This window comes from Lactuca serriola, chromosome 6 (genome assembly GCF_051521515.1).
Source record: "Lactuca serriola cultivar US96UC23 chromosome 6, Lser_US96UC23_V15, whole genome shotgun sequence".
NCBI classification, from domain to species: domain Eukaryota; kingdom Viridiplantae; phylum Streptophyta; class Magnoliopsida; order Asterales; family Asteraceae; genus Lactuca; species Lactuca serriola.
The window spans coordinates 141,408,200-141,429,154 of record NC_136413.1 but is presented as its reverse complement, the minus strand read 5'-3'; the positions used below and the strand labels follow the sequence as shown (position 1 = coordinate 141,429,154).

Genomic DNA, 20,955 nt, shown 5'->3' with positions numbered 1-20,955 from the left:
AGTGGAATCTATTGTTAAGATTACAATATAGATATTAAGCATCTATCAGAGTAAGATCTGAAAGCAAAATTTATACGGAGATTCTAGTATCATTACTTGGATCTTAAAATCTTATCACAATTCAATTCCACATATTTAGTCTTTACTCATAGTCGTCCCTTGAAAAATTATTGAATTAATTTGAAATCGAGCATCGTACGTTAGAAAAAGTCTCATAGACAATCTTCACTACATCCATTTATCTTGTATTTGGTAGAGAATTGTAACACATTATTTCTAATGTGATCTTATGGCTTTAGTTCTAACATGATCTAATTAAAGGTAACAAATATTTTGTTTCTTCGTCTTTATAAGTTGTTTTTCTTCTTTTTTTAATTCATATGATTTGTGGCATAAAAAAATGATAGTTAATTTTGGATTTAAAATTTTGCAAAACATAAGACGATCTCAATTTTAACAAAGTGTAACCAAAACTTTTTTTTAGTTTCAGTTAATTAAATATTGAATTTAATAAATAGAGTAATACATTAAGGAAAACTCAATACTACATTATTTGATTAGTACTTAGTACTTCATTTTCTTGATTAAGTAGATTTAGGTATTCATGGTAAAGCTTCTCCAGCATCAACTTTTCATCGGCTTTGGACATAAATAAATCACAGCCGTCCATTAGAAAATCCTCATCTTGTTGACAGTCCATGGTGCTTGTACCTTCCACCTCCAACAATGGTGTCCAATTTGACCATGAAAAGTCAAAGTCAACATCTCCAAGGTCAATTGTACAACTCGACGATGCCCCACTCATCATCCCATTATCAGAACTTTCGTTCTTGCTCAACGACACAGAAGATGAAGAGGAGGTGGAAGAAGGAGATCGATCAAGTTTGACTTTCTTCGACTTTCCTTGGTTCGTTGTTTCTGCTTTCCGATCGGCCGATTTTCTCATCTTCTTTACCTTCTTCTTGTTTTTCGACAGTTTTGGATGGTGGTGGCCGGTGTTTTCAACTGTCTTCCGGAGGTGAGCGTTCCAGTGGTTCTTGATCTCATTGTCGGTTCTACCATGGAGCTCCGTTGCGATGAGTGACCACCGGTTGCCGTGGAGAGAGTGCAGCCGGATAATGACGTCATTCTCATCGGAAGTGAAGTTTCCTCTCTTGATACCTGGCCGTAGATAGTTCATCCATCTCAATCTGCAACTCTTCCCACATCTAAGCAACCCTACGTCCATAACAACATCTTACTAAACTTAAACCTTCTATGTAGTTGTCAACACAAAAACCATAAACAAACATACAATCAACATGTAAGAAGCTAATTAATGTACCAGCTTTTGAAGGTAATGCCCGCCATTGGCCTTCGCCGTGAGTTTGAATGTAGTTGATAAGAAGCTCGTCCTCTTCGGAGGACCATGAACCTCGGTGCAAACCGACCTTTGAACAGCAAGGTGCTCTTCCCATTTTCGGTGGTTGTGGCAGGCGGCAGAGATGAACGTGAATACTGAAAGAGATATGACTCTATGAGAGTTGAATGCTGTGAGACGAAGAACAATGCAACCATTACGTGGCCTTTTAAATGCCCTTATGAATACTTGCACGTTTTTTTGTTTTCTCGAGGTTAACAGTGAAATTAAATTTTCAAATATCTAATTATATTACCATATACGTATAAAAAAAATAGCTTGCTTTTCAACAAATACACGTTTCTTTTATAGAAAACTACAATAAAGAGTGGGCCATCGAAAAAACCGACAAAGTGAGTATATGAAAATTTGACTTTTAAAAATTGATTGAATCTAATTATAAGGGCTTATGGTATACGTACCATGAGGTTGTTCGTCGTTGAGCTGACCACGAACAACGGGCATGCATATTACCCTGTTGTTTCGTGGTTGTTCGTTTTCGTGATGCTTCATGTTCGATACAACTGACTCGCACGACCAATGAAATCGAAGCCCTTTTTGACCATTTTCTATAGCCGTTCAACGACTAGTTTGTTTTAAAAAAAAACAATTTATTTACCTATAAATACAACATTTTTACTCCTTATTTTTTACACCATTGTTTTCTTTTTCTATACAAAAAATACACACTATGGGGTGTTTGAGATTACTTTTCAAGATCAAAAGTTTTTTTTTTTTTTTTTTTTGTAGAAGACCTTTTGACTTTTTGTGAAAGAAACTCTTTAAAAGTATTTGGATTAGCAAAATAACTTTTGTGTTAACTTTTACATGCAAACTCACAAAAAGTCACAAAAAGTCATTTTTGTGACATTTTGAAAGCCCTTATTTTTCTCTATGCAAAAGTCATTTTCAAAAGGGCTTTTCTATTACCAAAACACCTTTTGTTTATTTTTATTTATTTTTTTACTTTTTAGAAAAGTTAGAAGCCAAAAATCATTCTAAAAGTAACCCAAACACCCCCTACATCTTCACAACCAAAAAACCAAGGATCCCAACCAAAATACCCCTCCAAACTACATAAACCGCAAACCCGATAACGTCTTTGCGTTAGATACAACCCCTCGCCAATTCCCGACTATGAAGTCACCTCAAGGCGGTTTTATCAATTTGCTTCAAACCGGTTCCCCTATCCAACAAACACCACTTTTCCAATAACAATATCAATATTTTCCGTCTTTCCAACAACAAATTTCACAACAATACCAACAATTTCAACAATTCCCACAACTACAACAACTCCAACAACAATCGTCACAACAACAACAACAATCACCGATTTCACAACCACCAAGCTCACAATCACCACTTTCGCCGGATTTTGTTGCGGAAACGCAACATTCACCACCACCTCAACCAAAAAAGAAAAAAGGAAAAAATCGGCCCGACCCACTACCACCCAAGAAAGGGTCCCATGGACAAAAGAAGAAGAAAAGTTAGTGGAGGTATGGTTAGCGGCTTCCGAAGATCCAATTGTCGGAGATAGTCAGCCTTACAAAAGTTTTTGGGAGAAAGTCTGATCCATTTTCTACGAGTTAATGGAAAGTCAAACTCGAAATGCCGATCAAATTACGTCGAAATGGCGAGATATTCGACTAAAATGAACCGAGTTTGGAGGAATCTACAACAAGCTCCTAAACATATGCAAAAGCGGCTCGAACGATTTTGATGTTTTCAAGGCGACCATGGAGCAATTTGAAAAAACAACGCCAACATGCAAAGCTTTTCCGTATATGAAACCGTGGCTAAAATTGAAAGACACTCCAAAATGGAAGGAGCAAACGGAAGGAACTTCGCAATCTTCCGATTCAAAGCATTTGAGAAACCCCGATGGAACCTCCCAACAATCGGACGGCCGAACACCCATCGACATCAAGTACGATTCGCTAGATCTTGAAAACGACCAACCTATTCGTCGACCCGTTGTAAGAAATAAAGCAAAAAAAAAACGGCTTCAACATCTTCGAATGCTAGTGTTATGGATATGTTTGACGATAAATTTGATCGATATATGCAACTTCAAGAAACGAAGGCTGAGGTGATGACTCGGATGGAGCAAAAAATGATTGAAGCACAAACATCATTTCAAGAGGCACAAGTGACGATCCAAACAAAAACCGATATGAAAATCTTGAAAATGAAAGTGGACGACCTCGAAGACTTGGAACTTTTCCTCGCGATGAAATAGTCGGTTCGAGCCCGACGTAGGCTTATGAGGTAGTTTATTTTATTTATGGTTGGAATTTTTAGTTTTTTTTATTTTTTTTATTTAAAGTAATGTAATTTTTATTTTTATTGTTATTTTTATTTTTTTTATTTCAATTAATGTAGTTTTTATTTAATGTAATTTGGTCTTTTTAATGGAAAACTAGTATTAAAAAATGATTTTAATGTATTTTTGAATTAAATTCATATAAAAAAATGAGGTGGAGTGGTGTGTTTAGTAGTAGGCATTCCTTCGTTAGTGGTAGGGAATATGGTGCTGATGTGGCACCCGCCACATATATGGTATGTGGTGGGTATAACGGATGACCTAATATAATTTAAGACATTAATTTTTTTTAACTAAATGACACATTAGCTCAACAATATATTTTGAATTTGTTCATTCAGTCCTTTAACTTCTTTTTATGTTTTTTGAGGGAATAAAGTTGTTTTTGTGTAGTTTAATTGATTCCTTTGTACAAAATAAAAAGATAACACGGTTACCCCTTTGCCACATAGAGAATACTTTGGTCAAAATTAAACTTCAAAGCCAAAATTATATGATGGTTAGAGAATACATTCCTCTCTCTCTCTAACCCCATCTCGTACCATTCATCATCATCATTTTCCTCACCTCATCGTAAGTTCACAACATTTCTTGACTTTCCAACAAACTAATTTGCTCAATCTCAAGCAACAAGAGGGAAATCCACAATCACTAACAGATTAGAACTCTACCGCGTCACCTTGCAGTTGGCCGGAGGTTCATCTGGAATGGCTTTGTCGTCATGCTGCAACTCGACAACAAGGAACTTACCAGACCTATATTGTTTATCTGTCACCTATGGAACCTAGATATTAGAGAATTAAACTAAGTAAGTTTCAAATTCAGTTTCTAACTTCAGGTTCTTCAAAAACCCAACTTCAAAAAGCTTGATTTGAACAGATCTTAGGGCCTATTTGATAAGCCTTCTAATTTGGTCAGAAGCATGGACTCGGTCCATATCCTTCAGTCTGTGTGTTTGTTTCAGTGCATTTCTTCTTACTCGGTCTGAAGAATTGGATTCGGTCGGAGGTCTTCTCCTGATTCGATCCTCAGAATAAAAGGTGTGGACTCGGTAAATTCTTTCACGTTCCTCAATTGCCCTCATTTATACGGACTGCTTCTTTTCTCCATCAACAATCACACCTATAATTTTGCATCTTCTCCATTGATTAGGTATGATTATTATACCCTTCTTGACCTTTTCCATTGTCGACAAATACACAATTGATTCGGATTCCAATTTTTTTCTAAGTTGTGAGCAAGTTTTAGGTCTAAATCGCACTCTTCTCTTTAGTTTTGTTATCGAAATCTCATGTTACACTTTGTTGAATTTCTTGCCTTCACTTTGATGAAATTTGTATTTATGAATTTTGTTTTGAGTTATGAGCAGGCTTTCGATCTCAATTGCACTCTTTTGTTTGATATTATATATCTTCATCCACCGTCAACATTGTGAACTTGTTCATATTCATACATAAATTGATGACGTGTTTAATATGTGGAGCTCTTTTGTTTTATCTTTTCCATGTTTATCCTCCATTCCTGTTATAATAAAGAAGAAGTAGAAAAGATGAAAGCATTGACATGAGATGAGGCTACATGGTTATTTTAGTAAAATAGAAGCTTGTCCCACTTTGTTCTTATCATGTTCGATGATTATGTTATGCTTCTTTCGGTTCCATGTAGCAAGCACCAACTTAGAAATTGCATGACTTGTTTGTTTCAAAAACATATCATTTGATCAATCAATATTTCCACCCTGCAAATCTCTTGTATGGTATACATGATAAGGTGAATTTTGATGTTTTGATTCCACTTTTATGTTTAATTTTGTATTTATTGTCAGAATTCTCAAATAAATGAAAATACGTTGCTATTAATATTAGTTATTGAGTTTGATGTTAATTCCATTATGTGTTGTGTTTCAGATGTTACAAGGGAAAAATAGTCATGTTACAAGGGCAAAATAGTCATTTTTCACAGTCGGTCATAGGCAAAATCAAACAACACGTTTCAGTCAGAAGTTAACACAGTCAGAACTTCTAACCCAGTCATCTCTAACGTAATTAACAACTATCAAACAACCCCTTAGAAGCTCATTTGAATAAAAATTATTAACACTAAAGTGGGCATATACTCATACCAAGTACCTTCCAATCAAATAAGGAAGGAAAAAAGCAGTAAATTTCAAAATGTAGCAGCCCGCATGAATGGAATCGAATAAAAATATGGATAAGAACTCAAAAGGGAAAACAACGAAAAAAGAAAAAGTGATTGAAGCTGGTAAATCAAAAGTGTATTGAATTTAAGACATAAAGATTATCAGGAACACCAACAGGGGATTTTGGGAAGAAAAGAAACATATCAAAAACAAGTGATTCTATCAAAAAAAATCAAAAGGGTTTCCTAAATCAAATTAAGAAAACTCACAAAATCAGTACAAAGAGATGTTGAAATTAGAAACCCGATACGAGCTAAAAACAAGCGATTGAAACGATAAATCAAAAGGGTTTGTGGAGTTCAAGTAAAAAGATAAGAGATAACGAAGAACATAAACCACCATAATTCAAAAATTTTAACAAAACTCACCTGGACATAATTGAATGAAGAAGTAGAGAAATTGTTGAATTAGATCATAAAACAAAAAGGTTTCTTTGAATCAAGGCGGTTGTGGTTTTGAGGTTATGTTTCAGTTTGTGGGTGGGAAATTTCAGGACTGTTGATTGTGGATTCTTGTGTGTGGGTGGAGAGATAGATAGAGAGGGAGAGAAAGAGAAAGAAAGAAGAGCTGTTTATTTGGTCGTTTGTGTGGAAATCAACGTGTCAGCCACATCATGCTGATTAGGCAGCCACGTATTCTTCAACTGAGTGTGTGTCAAAGTAGACAAACTATTTCGGGTTAGAGGGACTAAATAAACAGGTCAACGTCTACTTTATTCCATCAAAAAGCACGATAATAAATTAAGGGACTGAATAGGTAAATTTGAATTTGAAATACATTATTAGGTTAATGTATCATCTTCCCAAAAATAAACTAATCTATATTTTAAGTTGTCCAAACTTTTAAATTTAAGATACAAATATCTAATACACAAAACCACAATTAATGGAAACTCTGATAATAGTTTTTTTTTTCATTTGACGTGATGATAACTTAGAATTTAAAAATTAAAATAAGATAGTTCCTTAATTTTTGGGATATGAATGGGTTTTAGTGAGAACATAACATTTTTGCAAACATATGTATATTAAATGTTGTATATTTAATTAATACTCATTATATCTTCAATATGTAATATGAATTAATCACTTCTTAAAATAACTAAAATGCTTGGTCCAAAATAAATTCTACATGGACACAATAGATAGTTAGGACACAATAACCTAACCCTATATATATATATATATATATATATATATATATACACGTCGTCGTTGCTTTTCGTGGCTACACCCCTAGTGTGTGTGTGTGTCTATATATATATATATATATATATATATAACCAAGATTAATCTTTTAATTGTGACAAGTAAGTGCAGAAGATATAAACTTAACAACTGATATAAAGAATGATAGACCTAATATGTAAATAGATAAACATGATGAAAAAAGAGCAATCTTGTATTCCAAGGTAGATTGTATTAGAAAGATGTGGGAAAGGTGTAAGGAGAACCACATATCGGTTTCTTTTTTATAGATACGCAAAATGGTAATCTTGTAAATAAAATCGGATACAAGATATAGACAATATCCTCTCAAGCAGTTAATGATCGAGCATCTTTACAAACTGATAGATAAAGACTGCTAACCCTAAATGTAAAAATACATAACTCAACTTCATGTGATGCGTTCCTACGGATGACAAAGAAAATCTTTGGATAACAACTATAAATGAACTTTTACGGAGGGTCACTTTAAGGCTTAACAATCCCCCTAAGTGACTCTAACTACTCTTGCTTAAAATGTCTTGAGAGTTGTTCAGAAGATCAATCGTCCTCTTGTAGAATCTTATCACAAAGAACATTAATTCAGTTTGTTTGACAATCTCCAACTTGATTCCAACAAAGGCTTTTGGAGTTTCCATTGCAACATTCATAATACTATTTAACAAGGAGTCTGAGAAGTGATGCTTCTGACTAAGTTTGAAGAAGTGCTTCTCTTATGTTTCATTAACTCCATAAACGACTCTGACTTAAGGAGTGTCAGTGATGTCATAGTATCTTTCTTCAGTTCCTTCCAAGCTGGAATCCATTTCCTCAAAGTGTGGCAGAAGAATAATGGTCTTTACTTCAAAAGTCGACCGTGGATATCTTAAATGTGAGTCTTTGCAGAAAATTTTGGATCGGAAAGAGAGTAGACCTTGTTGATTCTTTGGAATAAATTCTTCTCTTTAACTCTTTTTCAATGTATAGGAGATCAATAGGATTGGAGATAGGAAAGTTAGCTTCAGTGAGATAATTTTTATGCTCATAGGTTCTATGCAAATCAAATGCATAGTATGAAGTGCTTTTGAAAGAACAGTATCATAAGGCTTTGACTTGGATGATTATTCTATTTAACCACCCATAAATCTTTTGTTGATATTTGGAGTAGAAGACACTAAATGTTTTCCTTTTTGTTGGATTAGTGTCTAAGTCCATAACTATTTTGGTATGTACTTGACCCGATTGTGAGCATGGTCCTTTTGGGTTGCCTTCATACTGGTGACTAGACAGGATGACTGTTGAGGAGAGAGGCAGGTTTATTGTTATGAATAATAAATTGGGGTATAATTATGATTTCTTAATATAATATATGAATAATATATTAATTTGGAATCATATTATTAATTAGTATTTAATCAGAAATTAATTAGGAATTAATTTTTGGATTAAAGGAATTAATTAAAAGTACAGGGGCTGTTTTGTAATTATTTGATAGTTGAGACTTTGGGCTATTGGATCACCTTTATTAAGGCTTGAACGAAAATCCTAGAAGGATCTAGGAGTTTTCGTCCAAAGGCTTAAGGAAAGGAGTCCATGGACTTGCTTAGGCCCTAAGCTAAGGGATTAGGTTTTCCACCTTGAAACCCTAACTAGCCTCAAGTATAAATAGCACCCTAAGACACTAGAATTTAACCACCCCTTGGGAAAACCCTACTAAGGCAGAATTTTGGAGCTTAGTACCTTTCCTCCTCTCTCCCATATTCATCCTCTCACTCAAAGTGTGTTTGTGAGCCATTAGAGGTACTACATTTGTGGTACTTGCTTTCAAGAGCTAAGGAAGCTCAAGGAATTAGTTGTTATTACTATATAACAACAAAAGGTACGTATTTTATTCTCCTATGTCAATTTCGAAAATAGTAGATGCATGCTAGATTTCCTTTTGTGTTCATAATGTTGTATGACTAATAGTGAAAACATAGATCCGTATCTAGGGTTGCATGCACACATAGGATTGTTTGTATTAAACCCATCAGTGGTATCAGAGCCATTGGTTTTTGTTTTCAATTAGATTCAATACAAATGTATGAATTTGACAAATTAGGTTTTATGGCTAATAAACCCTAGTGCTTGGATTTTTGAAATTAGGGTTTTAAAACCCTAGTTTTCGAATTGTATTAGGGTTTCCCAAACCCTTTTCCTTAGCCACCAAGATTTAAAAATTAGGGTTGTCTAACCCTTGGATTTCGAAATTTGCCTTGTACCCATGATAAGATTCCCAAATTTTAAGGATTTGGATAATGCCATATTTTGTAATTATCTCTTAATTGTTTAAATTAGATAATTAAAGATCTTTTGAATTATCCTATCCAAATTTTCGAATTTTAGGGGATTTGAAGGATTAGGTTAAATTAATTGTTTAATTTAATAGATAATCCTTCAAGATTTGATAATTCAAATTAATTGTTTAATTTTGAGATAATTAATAAATCAAAGTTTTAATATTTAAAATTTTAAATTAAAAGGTTTTAAATTTTTGAAATTTTAAATTTGATTAAAACCCTAGTTTTTTGAAAAGTTCAAGTTACACCCCTTATGGTTTTATTAAGTTAATTAAAAGTATAATTAAAAGAGAATTAATAAATCCATAATCATATGATTTATATTTAATTAAAAGTGTAATTTATTAAATTAAACCACCTAGTATTTTAAAAGTGTAAAATACACCCTTATACTATATATAACATTAAAAGTATAATATTATATATGTGTAACTTAAAATGCTAGTCTTACCGTTAGTAGGCCTCATTCACGAAGCCAATCTATAAGGGGGGGGGGGGGGGGTATAAGGTTATGGCATATAAAATGGTCGTTTAATGGGTGTCCACTCTCACCGACCGTTTCCTTGATTGGTGGAGGGTCGTTAGCCGAACGGGTAGGATAGGGCAATCCCTTTCCATTAAAAGTATAATGAAGTATAGAGTAACTAAATGTTTTACAAAATTCCCAATCTTAGTTACTTTAGGAAAAAGTGAATTTGATGCAATTCCATGAAATTACACTTTTTACCCTTGCGAAGACGTTAGTGGAGCGTGTGTGGTTAACCGGCTCACTAAATGGTTCTAAGCAAAGGAAGCAAAGGGTGACTCAATGTTTGTCATAGTTCGGTGGGGCGTATGTGGTTAACCGGCACATTGAATAGGTGACTGTAACATTGGGGGCACCATGTAAGTTTGCATGGTTATTCACACCTTGTTTTGTGATCCTCAGCATCCCAGTCACAAATCGAGGGACATATCGAGATTTAAACATGCCATTGAAAAGTTCAATGAATCTCAAAGGATCTAGGAGTTTTTAAATACATTTAAAACCTAATCTCTTTTTTTGTTTTTCATGGTGGAAAATTAGTGAATCGTCATTCACTTACCTTTAAATGTTCTACAATTTGGGTTATGACATCCCTCTCCCAAATTGTAGAGTATTGTGTTGGGTCCTAGCCTTAATATCTCATTTGGGTGATTTATTAAGCACTCAATCAATCAGCTAACATGATTTTTCTCCCGTTTTGTAGATGTCTGAATCTCACCGTGGTCTTCCCGAATCCCATGGAAAAGGTTTTCCTGCTCAAAGTGAAAGTCTGTTACACAATGAAGGTGAAAGATCAATCCCTGCATTGTGGACTAGCTTGGTTTCACTTCCTCCACCTCCTCCCGTTGTTCTCCCAAACCCACAAGATCGAAGAATTGAAAAGTTCAAAATCACTCAAGCCTTGTTGGCAATGAAACATGAAGATGGAAAATACGTGTGTGCTCACGTCCTAGGGATGAAATCACAGATCGGTAGGTTGACAATGTTGGGTGCATCTTTTCCAAATAAGTTGGTTGTACACTGGGTTCTTCAGTCATTCCCTAAATCATATGATAAGTTCATAAGAGAGTATTATATGATGGATCTTGACGCGACCCTCATTGACCTAACTTACATGCTTACTGCTGCTGAATCAGAAATGATTTGGCAAAGTAATGGAGGATATTTTTCTGGTAATTCAACCAACAATGCTTCTGTGGTCGCTCCAAGAGAAGCCACATGTTTCTGCTGCCAAGAGAAGGGGCGTTGGATACAAAGTTGCCCAGAGGACCTGAAGAATCTAAGATATGGGAGAGTCAAGAAGTATGGCTCTACTTTAGGTAATATCCACTATCTATCTCCATTAAGTTCCTATTCATTTATTCTTAATACATAATGTGATAAAATTACATTTGAATTTTTTGCAGGATCAGAGAAAATAGAGGAAGCTTGATGGAAAAGCAAGATGAGTCTGATCACGAAGAAATGGATCACGATCGCATGGATTCGAAGATTAGATTTTGAGCTTAGAAAGTTATGATAGAGTGGTTAGGAATATTTGATTACATAGTTTTTCAGTTGATTTTGCATTGTAAGGACATGTTTTCCACTGCTTTTATGAATAAAATAAATTTTGATTTGTCTTATTTATATATCCTTGCAATGAAATCATTGTGAAAAATTGATGTTTGTGTATTTATATAAATGGATGTGATTCTTAGTTATGTTATTTATGGTAGTGTCAAAATTTTCTAAGTAAGGAAAGATTCCCATCACCCAAGTTTCAATTGGACAGAAACTTGGAATCATATGATTTCAATCATGTGATGTATGGAAATCTTGGTACTTAGGAAATTAAGACTAATTCCTTGATCACACAAGTATGTGAGTCAAGTGAAGTACTAAAGGACTAGAACACAATGTTGTGCCCTAGTCAAGTCCACCACAAATAACAATAAGACTATTCATCATAATTTACCAAAAGGTCTAGTAATTGTGGTTATACTTACAAGATTAAGTTTAGTTCTGAATCATTGAAAAGTTTCAATGAATGACATAATGAATAAGAAGAATCAATTAGGCAGAAAGATAAAAGTTTCTCCAATCTAAGAAGAAGGGAGAGTACTTTTATATCGGATTTTATGATCATCTTAATGATTAAGAACCATATCACAAAATTGATCCTCTAAGGACATCTTAGTACACTAGTATGGCTAAGAAGAGGAATCGAAAATTGTTGAAATGGTTAAATCAAAAGGATGAGTCATACTTCGTTCCAAAATCAAGTCTTAGATTCGTACTCCAAGATTGTGGATTAAGTGAAACACACTCATCAAATGTGAAGTAGAAAATTGTTTTTCTTACTCTTTCACATTTGAAATTGGTTAGTTGTGATGTCTTGGAGAAGACAAGAACCAACTAAGACCAAATGTGTGTTATGTTTTATCTTGATATAGACACACACTAACTCTTGGATATTTGTTTATCAAGAAATGTTTCTTGATAAGAGAATCTAATATGTCAAGAGGTCAGTGGGAGTCTGAAGATCTTGAAAAGATTCAAGAACGAATCAAAAGTAAACCTATTAAACACTAGCACACGACTTAAGGTTTGTAACCTATTGTGTTGACAAAATTCTATTTCTGTGCCAATCCTGTTGAGTGATTATGCATATGAGTTCTATGATTTCTAAATAGACTGCATAAAGCAAGCACCTTGTTCAATGAAAGTACATTAACTGGCATAGGTGAGCTGCTAGATAACTTGGAAGCAATGGTGGGACCCTTGATGGCAAGAGATTAAGAATGAAAAAGTTCTGTCCACAAGAGTTTGAATTTGTCACAAACATTATCTTTCGATTATGGTTATGGCAAATTCACATGGATAGGAACACATACACCATAAAATCTAAGTGTCATAAGGTTTCTCCCCTTCATGAAAATGATTGTGAGGAAACGTTTTCACTAAGAAAGATTTTAAGGAGATAGCAATTATGTAAATTGCATCCTCAATTTCGATTATGATTATGACATCCCTCTTCATAATTCGAATTGTGAGATTTGGCAATTAGTCTGAACATTTGGGACTTAGTATAATAAGTTCTGAATTAGTATAGACACACATGTGAGCTATCTAAGGAAAGGTGTGTGATTTTGAGAAGCTTAGATAAAGGCTTATCGAAGCATATCGTATTAGAAACAATGAACTTTGGAAGTCAATAAGTATTGTTTTCTAGAAGTTTAGTTGGTTTCTAAATACGTGTCAAAGCTAGTGGGAGCATAAATGTTATGCTGGAATGGATATAATCATCATGTTAATGGGAGCATGATTATTATTTAAGTATTGCAAGTTAGCAATATTAATTATAGAAAAACAAAAGTTTCACTTTGCAAAGTTGCAGGGGTTGAAAAGGTGTTTTTGCTATAATTAAAGGAGAGAATGTTATACTTCGTTTCCAATATAAAAGCTTAGATCGAGAAATTTTAATTGAATTTAGTCAAGGGTATATTTATTATTTGCATTCTCAAAGTTCGATTATGATTACGGCATCCCTCTTCATAGTTCGAATTTTGAGAACATGGCAAATAGAAATATTATAAAGATATTATAGTAAGAAACTGGTAAAGTATCACGTTTTTCATTATGAATTGTATCCCATACGCTTCGGGTATAGGATCGATTGCATATGCTGTAATATTCGACCGTTCTAAAATTTTCCAAATGCCTAGGGCATTTAGAGGGAACAAGGGAATAGAACTGGATTTGACTAAAATAATTAAACAATTGCCAAGGACAATTTAAGGTTCGCCAATGATTGGTCGCTTGTGGACAGTTGAAAGTATAATCATGGATGGACCATATTGACATTATTATGAATAGATAAGATTCTATTTAGAATGCGTTGTCATATGGAAAATATGGAAATGTTTCCATATTGGGAGTTGGATATCGAGAATAAATGTTTAGATTAGAAGCTTTTATACAAGAAGGATGTTCAAAGGAATGTACTTTGAATATGAGACTTCATGACTATGGAATTGTCTTGTAACAATCTCCAATAAAGCATTTTGTAATTTCATTGGCCGAGTCTTGGTGATTTTTGTGCTGTGACATTACGAAATGACCGTTGCATAAAATGTTAGAATCTAACATATTCTAGTAGTGGCGAGAATTTTGTATTCTTACACTAATGGATTAGGAATTGTGAAATGAGGGTGATTAAAAATGTTATTCAATTATACTATTTCACAAAGTAAAGACCATAGGAAAACATAGTGTGCATGCTATGAGCTGTTGGATTAATGTCTAAGTCCATAACTATAATTGGTAAGACTTGACCCGATCCGACATGGTCCATTTGGGTTGCATGGCATCATGCACTTGGATAGACTATAATGAGAGAAATAAGACACTTATGGTTATTAATATATTATTAGTTCTAGTATATTAATAATAAGAATAATAAGACTATTTAATTAGTATTGATCAAGAATTAATCTAGGATTAATTAAGTGATCAAAAGAAGACTAATTAAATATATGGGTTGATTGTGTAAATCCATACTTATATAGTGGGCTATTGCTCCATGGATTATCTAGTTGGGCTAAAACCCATATGATACTTCATGGATGCTCCATGGTGTTTTTGTACCCATGGAACATAGAAATGAAAGACCATGTCAATTAGGGTTTACATGGTGTAACCCTAACTATATACGCATCTTATTCTTGACCAAAATCGGCCACTAATGTGGGTAATAGAAGGGCTAGCCGATTTCATGAAGTGTAGATTTCTCTCAAGTTATTCCAAGTGTATTTGGTGTTGTGTGAACCATTTGAGGTGTCACACTTGGGCCGCTAGGCACTCAAGCTTCATGAAGATATACTACATTAAAGAGGTATGTATTCTATCTTGTTATATTCATTGTTTTTGTATGCTAGATTAGGATAATACCTTGGAAGTTCATATTTGCATGTATAATAGAGAAAACATAGATCCAAGGTATTTAGGGTTGCATGTACACTTAGGAGTGTTAGAATGCTCAAAACCCAACAGTGGTATCAGAGCCTAGGCTTGTTTTCTTGTTATACTTGCAATAGAAGCTGAAAAATCAAGTTTTGTTGTTGTCTGCCCAACAGACTCGCCGAGTCCATGAAGGGACTCGACGAGTCCAAGGCAAAATGCATCCAACTCGCCGAGTTGGTTCGTGCACTCGACGAGTTGGAGCCCCAGACAACATATTTTCAAGTTTTTTTTGGCTGGAATTGGACTAGGAACATTACCCTAAGATGTTTTTGGACTTATAAACCTGTTTTTGATGAGGTAATGTTCATGCTAATCCAATTTCAAATATAATTGTCAATAGATTCATGTTTTGTATTAGTTTAAGGTTTAGACTAATTACATGAAAAAGTTTGATTTGAATTATCTTGTTCTTATGAGTTGCTTAGATTAATAGAAAAGTTGAGTGAAATAGTTGTTTTCAATCCAAATTAATCTAAGAGTTGATTCTAAAATGTGTTTTTGTAACTTGTCCTCAAGTTATATGAAAAGTCACATTTAAGTTTCATAAAACTCATAAAAGTTGGCAAAGGTTACAAAATGAAGAGTCTAGTTCTAATTAAATGGTTTGATGACTCCATAACTTGTCCTCAAGTTATGGAGGACCAAGAGTCTCTTCATTAAATAATAAAAAAAGTGTAACCTTAATTAATTCCATAAGTTATAAAATAAAGATAAGTTAATTCTTTTATTAGTTTAAAGTCTTCCATAACTTGTCCTCAAGTTATGGAACTTGAAGAGTTTTTGGATTAAAACTACTTTAAACACATAAGTTATGGAAATAATTAGTTTTGAATAGTTTCAAAACTTGCCCTTAAGTTTTGGAATTTGTAAGGTTTTCTCTTATAAATACTTTAATTCCAAGTTAGCCCTTAGAATTTTAAAAGTTAAAATTCAACCCTTATACTTTATAATATTATAAGTGAATAATATATATATATATATATATATATATATACATATATATATATATATATAAATATATATATATATATATATATATATATATATATATATATATATATAAGAGCAAGTCAGTCTTACCGTTAGTAGGCCTCATTCACGAAGTCGATCTATAAGGGGGTATAAGGTTACTGTCTATAAAATGGCAGTTTAATGGGTGTCCACTCTCACCCACCGCTTCCTTGACCGGTGGAGGGTCATTAGCCGAACGGGTTTGACAAGACTATAATTCTCCCTTCATTAAAAGTATTAATGATAAATACTAAGTAACTAAACTCTTAATAATACCCAATCTTAATTACTTAGGAAAACGTGAATAAGGTGCTAATGCATGAAATTACACTTTTTACTTTGTTTAAGTCGGTTAGTGGAGCGTGTGTGGTTAACCGGCACACTAACTCGTATTTAACAAGGTAGGCAAAGGGTAACTTAATGTTTATCATAGTATCGATGGAGCGTGTGTGGTTAACCGGCACATTGATTGAGGGGTAAACATTTAAGGGTACCAAGTAATTTGCATGGTTATTTCACACCTTGTTTTGTGATCCTCGGCATCCCAGTCACAAAACCTGAAGGGCACACTCGAGATTGAAACATGCCATTGAACAGTTCAATGAATCTCAAAGATCTAGGAGTTTCAAAACCAATTAAAACCTAATAATACATTTCGTTTATCTTGATGGAAACTGGTGAATCGTTATTCACCTACCTTCAAACATTTTATAGCTTGGATTACGGCATCCCTCTTCTAAGTTATAAAATAGTTTGTTGGGTCCTAGCCTTAATATTTCATATTGGGTGTCATATTAAGGACTTTAGATCAACTATCTTGAATATCTCCCAAAAGATGTCTGGTTTAGACAGTTATGATCTTCCCAAATCTCCTGAAACAAGCTATCCTAAATGAAGATGATGTCCCATGGAAATCATACTTCTTTCACCTCCTCCAATTATTCTCCCTAACCCACAAGTTCTTGAAAAGTTTAAGGTCACTCAAGCCCTATTGGCAAGTCAAGGTCTAGGTGTGGTCACATCTTGGAGATGTAGTCACATATTGACAAGCCGGGAGAGTTGGGTGTCAAAGTCTTGAGAAAGTTGGTGGCTCAATCACTTTCTAAGTTACATAGTGAGTTCCTTTGGGACACCTATGAAATAGACTATGACAAGACCATTAATGATCTTATATATGTAACACTCTAAAAATTTCAACCAATTTAAACTTTTCAAAAACAACCCGGTTTGCCTTGCCACATCATAAAACATATTCATGAGGAGCGGTACGATCACGCCTTTGCCTTGCCACGGTCTCCTGACGAACCTGAAAAACATTAAACCACAACTGTAAGCCCGAAAGCTTAGTGAGATACCCCCAAAATACCAACCACATATACCATACATGCACAACATGCCATATCATAATAGAACACAGAACAACCATGCACTTCAGGTCTACTGTGTGACTGGTCCGCCGTACCGGGCCTTCAGTCCACCTGGTCCACCCTATGAGTCTAGCCATATGCATCGAGTCTACACTGTGGTTGGTCTGCCCGCACCGGGCCTTCAATCCACCTGGTCCACTCTCTGAGTCTACAGTATGACTGGTCCGCCCGCACTGGGCCTTCAGTCGGCCTGGTCCACTCTCCGAGCCACGACACGTCTGGTCCGCCCTCATGGGGCCTACAGCCTATCCGGACCACTCGTTGGGCCTTCAGGATAACCGGTCTGCCCTGGGTATGTTGGCCTACAGCATAAAGCAGGACCCGCCTCAACCCAACCCCAGTCCAACAACCATATGCACATAAAAATTCAATCATATAACAATTCAAATCCAATCAAACCGATCCAGCAGATCACATAACATAACATCATCCTAACCAGGATACCGACCTAACCGGTCACTAGCATAGCTGATGGGTTTTAGCCATAAGAACATCCTATGTGCTCATACAAACCCTAATGCTTGATCTAGGTTTCTCTATTGTACATGCAATTCATCCAAGACTTTAAACCCTAGATCTAGCATATGATAAACAATATAATATATGAATTAGGGTTTAGATCATACCTTGATTGTTATGTAGCAATAACAATCTCAAATCCTTCTTTTAATGACTTTCGAAAGCTTAGAGTCACAAATGTCACTCCTCTAATGGCTCATAAACACCAAGAGCAAGAGGATGAAGAAGAGAAGAGAAGGAGGCTGCCCAAAACGTGTGGAAACCCTAAGGAATATGTTCACCACGTTTTTGGGGCTTAAGGGTCCTTTAAATAGATGTAGGCTATTAGGGTTTTGAACTAGGAAACCCTAAACTGACTGCTTAAGCCCTAAGCAGCCCATGGACGCTTCTTTAATAAGCCTTGGCCGATTTCTGATGGGTTTCCCCATAGAATTCGTCCAACCTTATATTATAAGGTAATCCATAGCCCAATTGCAATTATCTTACAATTACAATTCCAGTCCCTTAAGTTTAATTAATCTCTTTTAGCCGCAAACTTAATTCTTATTAATTCTTGACTAATATTAATTAAACAATATGATTTCTCCTTTAATATATTATTCTCATAATATATTAATAAATCATATTTAATCCTTTCTCTCCATAATTCATCCTATCAAGTTGCTTTGGTGAAGGCAACCCAAAAGGACCATGCACCATCGGGTCAAGTACATACCATAATAGTTATGGACTTAGACACTAATCCAACAGTCTCCCACTTGGATAAGTCTAATAACTATTCTGCGTATGACTTCAGATCCTGATCTGCAATCATAGCTTTACAAAGCCGCTGTCAACTCTGATCTTATTAGATACGCGTGTCCTTTAGATAAGGGATCATATATTCCTCCATTCTAGATATCATATAGATATGAGACATGAAATATATAATCATTCTCTCTATACCGTTTCCCGGTTTCCGATTTATGACGATTGACAACAGACTACAATTGAACATGTCAATTTAGTCCCAGCTTGGCCAAGCGCTTAGGTGCCATCACTAAATCATCGAGGGGCCCAAAGATATCGCTTTTATCCTACTTTGGATAAAAGGAATGGATAAACTTGGATTCAATGCTCTCTTGCACTCACTCACCGAATCACACACAACAATATGTTTTATAACACCAAGTTACCGGTGCGTTTACATATTATCAATGTGCAACCGACTCGCAAGATACAACTCACACATCTCAGTTTCAAGAATATAAGATGTTATCGTCTCAGCAATCACTCGTGATTAAATCCATGAAGTGATCCAAGTGAGCATGGGTTTAATCCAATGCTCAAATAATATTCATAAGCACTCATGAATGTTGTAGCAAACATTTGCTTATGTCTAATACTCTTTAGAAAATCCACACACCAATTCACGACAGTCTTCATTCATACCTACTTCCAACATATGAACGACTGTGGCCCGTTCGAATACTTTGACTGTTCTCAACCAATTAAATTATTCAGGAAGTCAAAACATGCAAAGTGAAACACAAGAATAATACTAATCCCTTATGGCCTCAAACTTTTGAGTATAAATAAAACACCTTTTATTTATCACCATATTGATTACTCATTATTTATTGTTTCGGGTAATTAACTTCTTACTTGAATTATTACAACACTTGTCCCATGCTCTTAGCATGCACACAATGTTTACCTATGGTTCTTACTTTGTGAAATAGATCAAATGAACACATTTCCAATCATACTCATTTCACAACTCCTAATCCTTTTCACAAGTGAAAGAATATCAAATTCTTGCCACTTATAGAATATGCTAGATTCTAACATTTTATGCAATGATCCTTTCGTAATGTCATAGCACAAAAGTCACAATGACTATTGCCAATGAAATTGCAAAGTCCTCTATTTGAGATTGTTACAATACAATTCCCTAGACATGATGTCTCTCACTCAAAGTACATTCCATTGAACATCATTTTGCATAAAATTTCTAATCTAGACATAGACTCTCAATATCCAACTCCCAATATGGAAACATTTCCATACTTACCATATGACAACTCATTCTCAATAGAATCTTATCTATTCATAATAATGTCGATATGGTCCATCCAATATCATACTTCCAACTTCTCACAAGCGACCAATCCTCATCGAGCTTTGGATCGTCCTTTGATAGTTGTTTAATTATCTTAGTCAAGACCGATTCTTGTCCTTTTTCCTCTAAATGCGCTAGACATTTGGAAAATTTTAGAATGGTCAAATATTTGCAATCGATCCTATACCCGAAGCGTATGGGACACGATACACAATGTCTTACATAAAGATTTGATACTTTATCAATCTTCTGTCATAATATTTTATGTGCTACGTTCTTACAATTCGAACTATGAAGAGGAATGCCGTAATCATAATCGAATTTTAAGAACGCACTATGTTTCATTGACAAAATTTATTAACATTCCATAACCTAAGCCTTTAGATTTGAAATGAAGCATATATTCTCTCCCTTAATTATAGCAAAACAACTTTACAACCATTACGACTTTGCAAAGTATAACTCTTGTTTTCTATAATTAATATTGCTAACTTGCAATACTTGCCTTAATAATCATGAAATCATAACATTTATGCTCCCACTATCATGATGATTATTATAAAGATAACACTTATGATCCCACTAGCTTTGACATGTATTCAGAAACAGCTTAACTTTAAAAAAAAAAACAATACCTATTGAATTTCTTAAGTCCATGTTTCTAATACCTAATGCTTTGATAATCTTTTATCAAGGCCTTTTAAACTTATACACCTTTGCCTTAGATATCTCATATGTGTGTCTTAAACAATTCAGACTAATTGCCAAATCTCACAATTCGAATCATGGAAGGGATACCGTAACCATAATCGAATTCGAGAATCCAATTTTCACAATCACTATCTTCTTAAAATCTTTCTTAGTGAAAGCATTTCCTCACAGTCATTTTCATGAA

General features: G+C 34.5%; 1 protein-coding gene across 1 annotated transcript; it reads right to left on the bottom strand.

Moving 5' to 3' along the window:
* Nucleotides 1-469: 469 nt before the first annotated feature.
* On the bottom strand, nucleotides 470-1,549 carry LOC145056968 (uncharacterized). Its single transcript, XM_079004708.1, has 2 exons — nucleotides 1,325-1,549; nucleotides 470-1,218 (listed from the first exon to the last, which is right to left on the bottom strand). The coding sequence occupies exons 1-2, from the start codon at nucleotides 1,455-1,457 to the stop codon at nucleotides 545-547; spliced, it is 807 nt and encodes a 268-aa protein (XP_078860834.1). The 5' UTR covers nucleotides 1,458-1,549; the 3' UTR covers nucleotides 470-544.
* Between the last annotated feature and the right edge of the window lie 19,406 nt (nucleotides 1,550-20,955).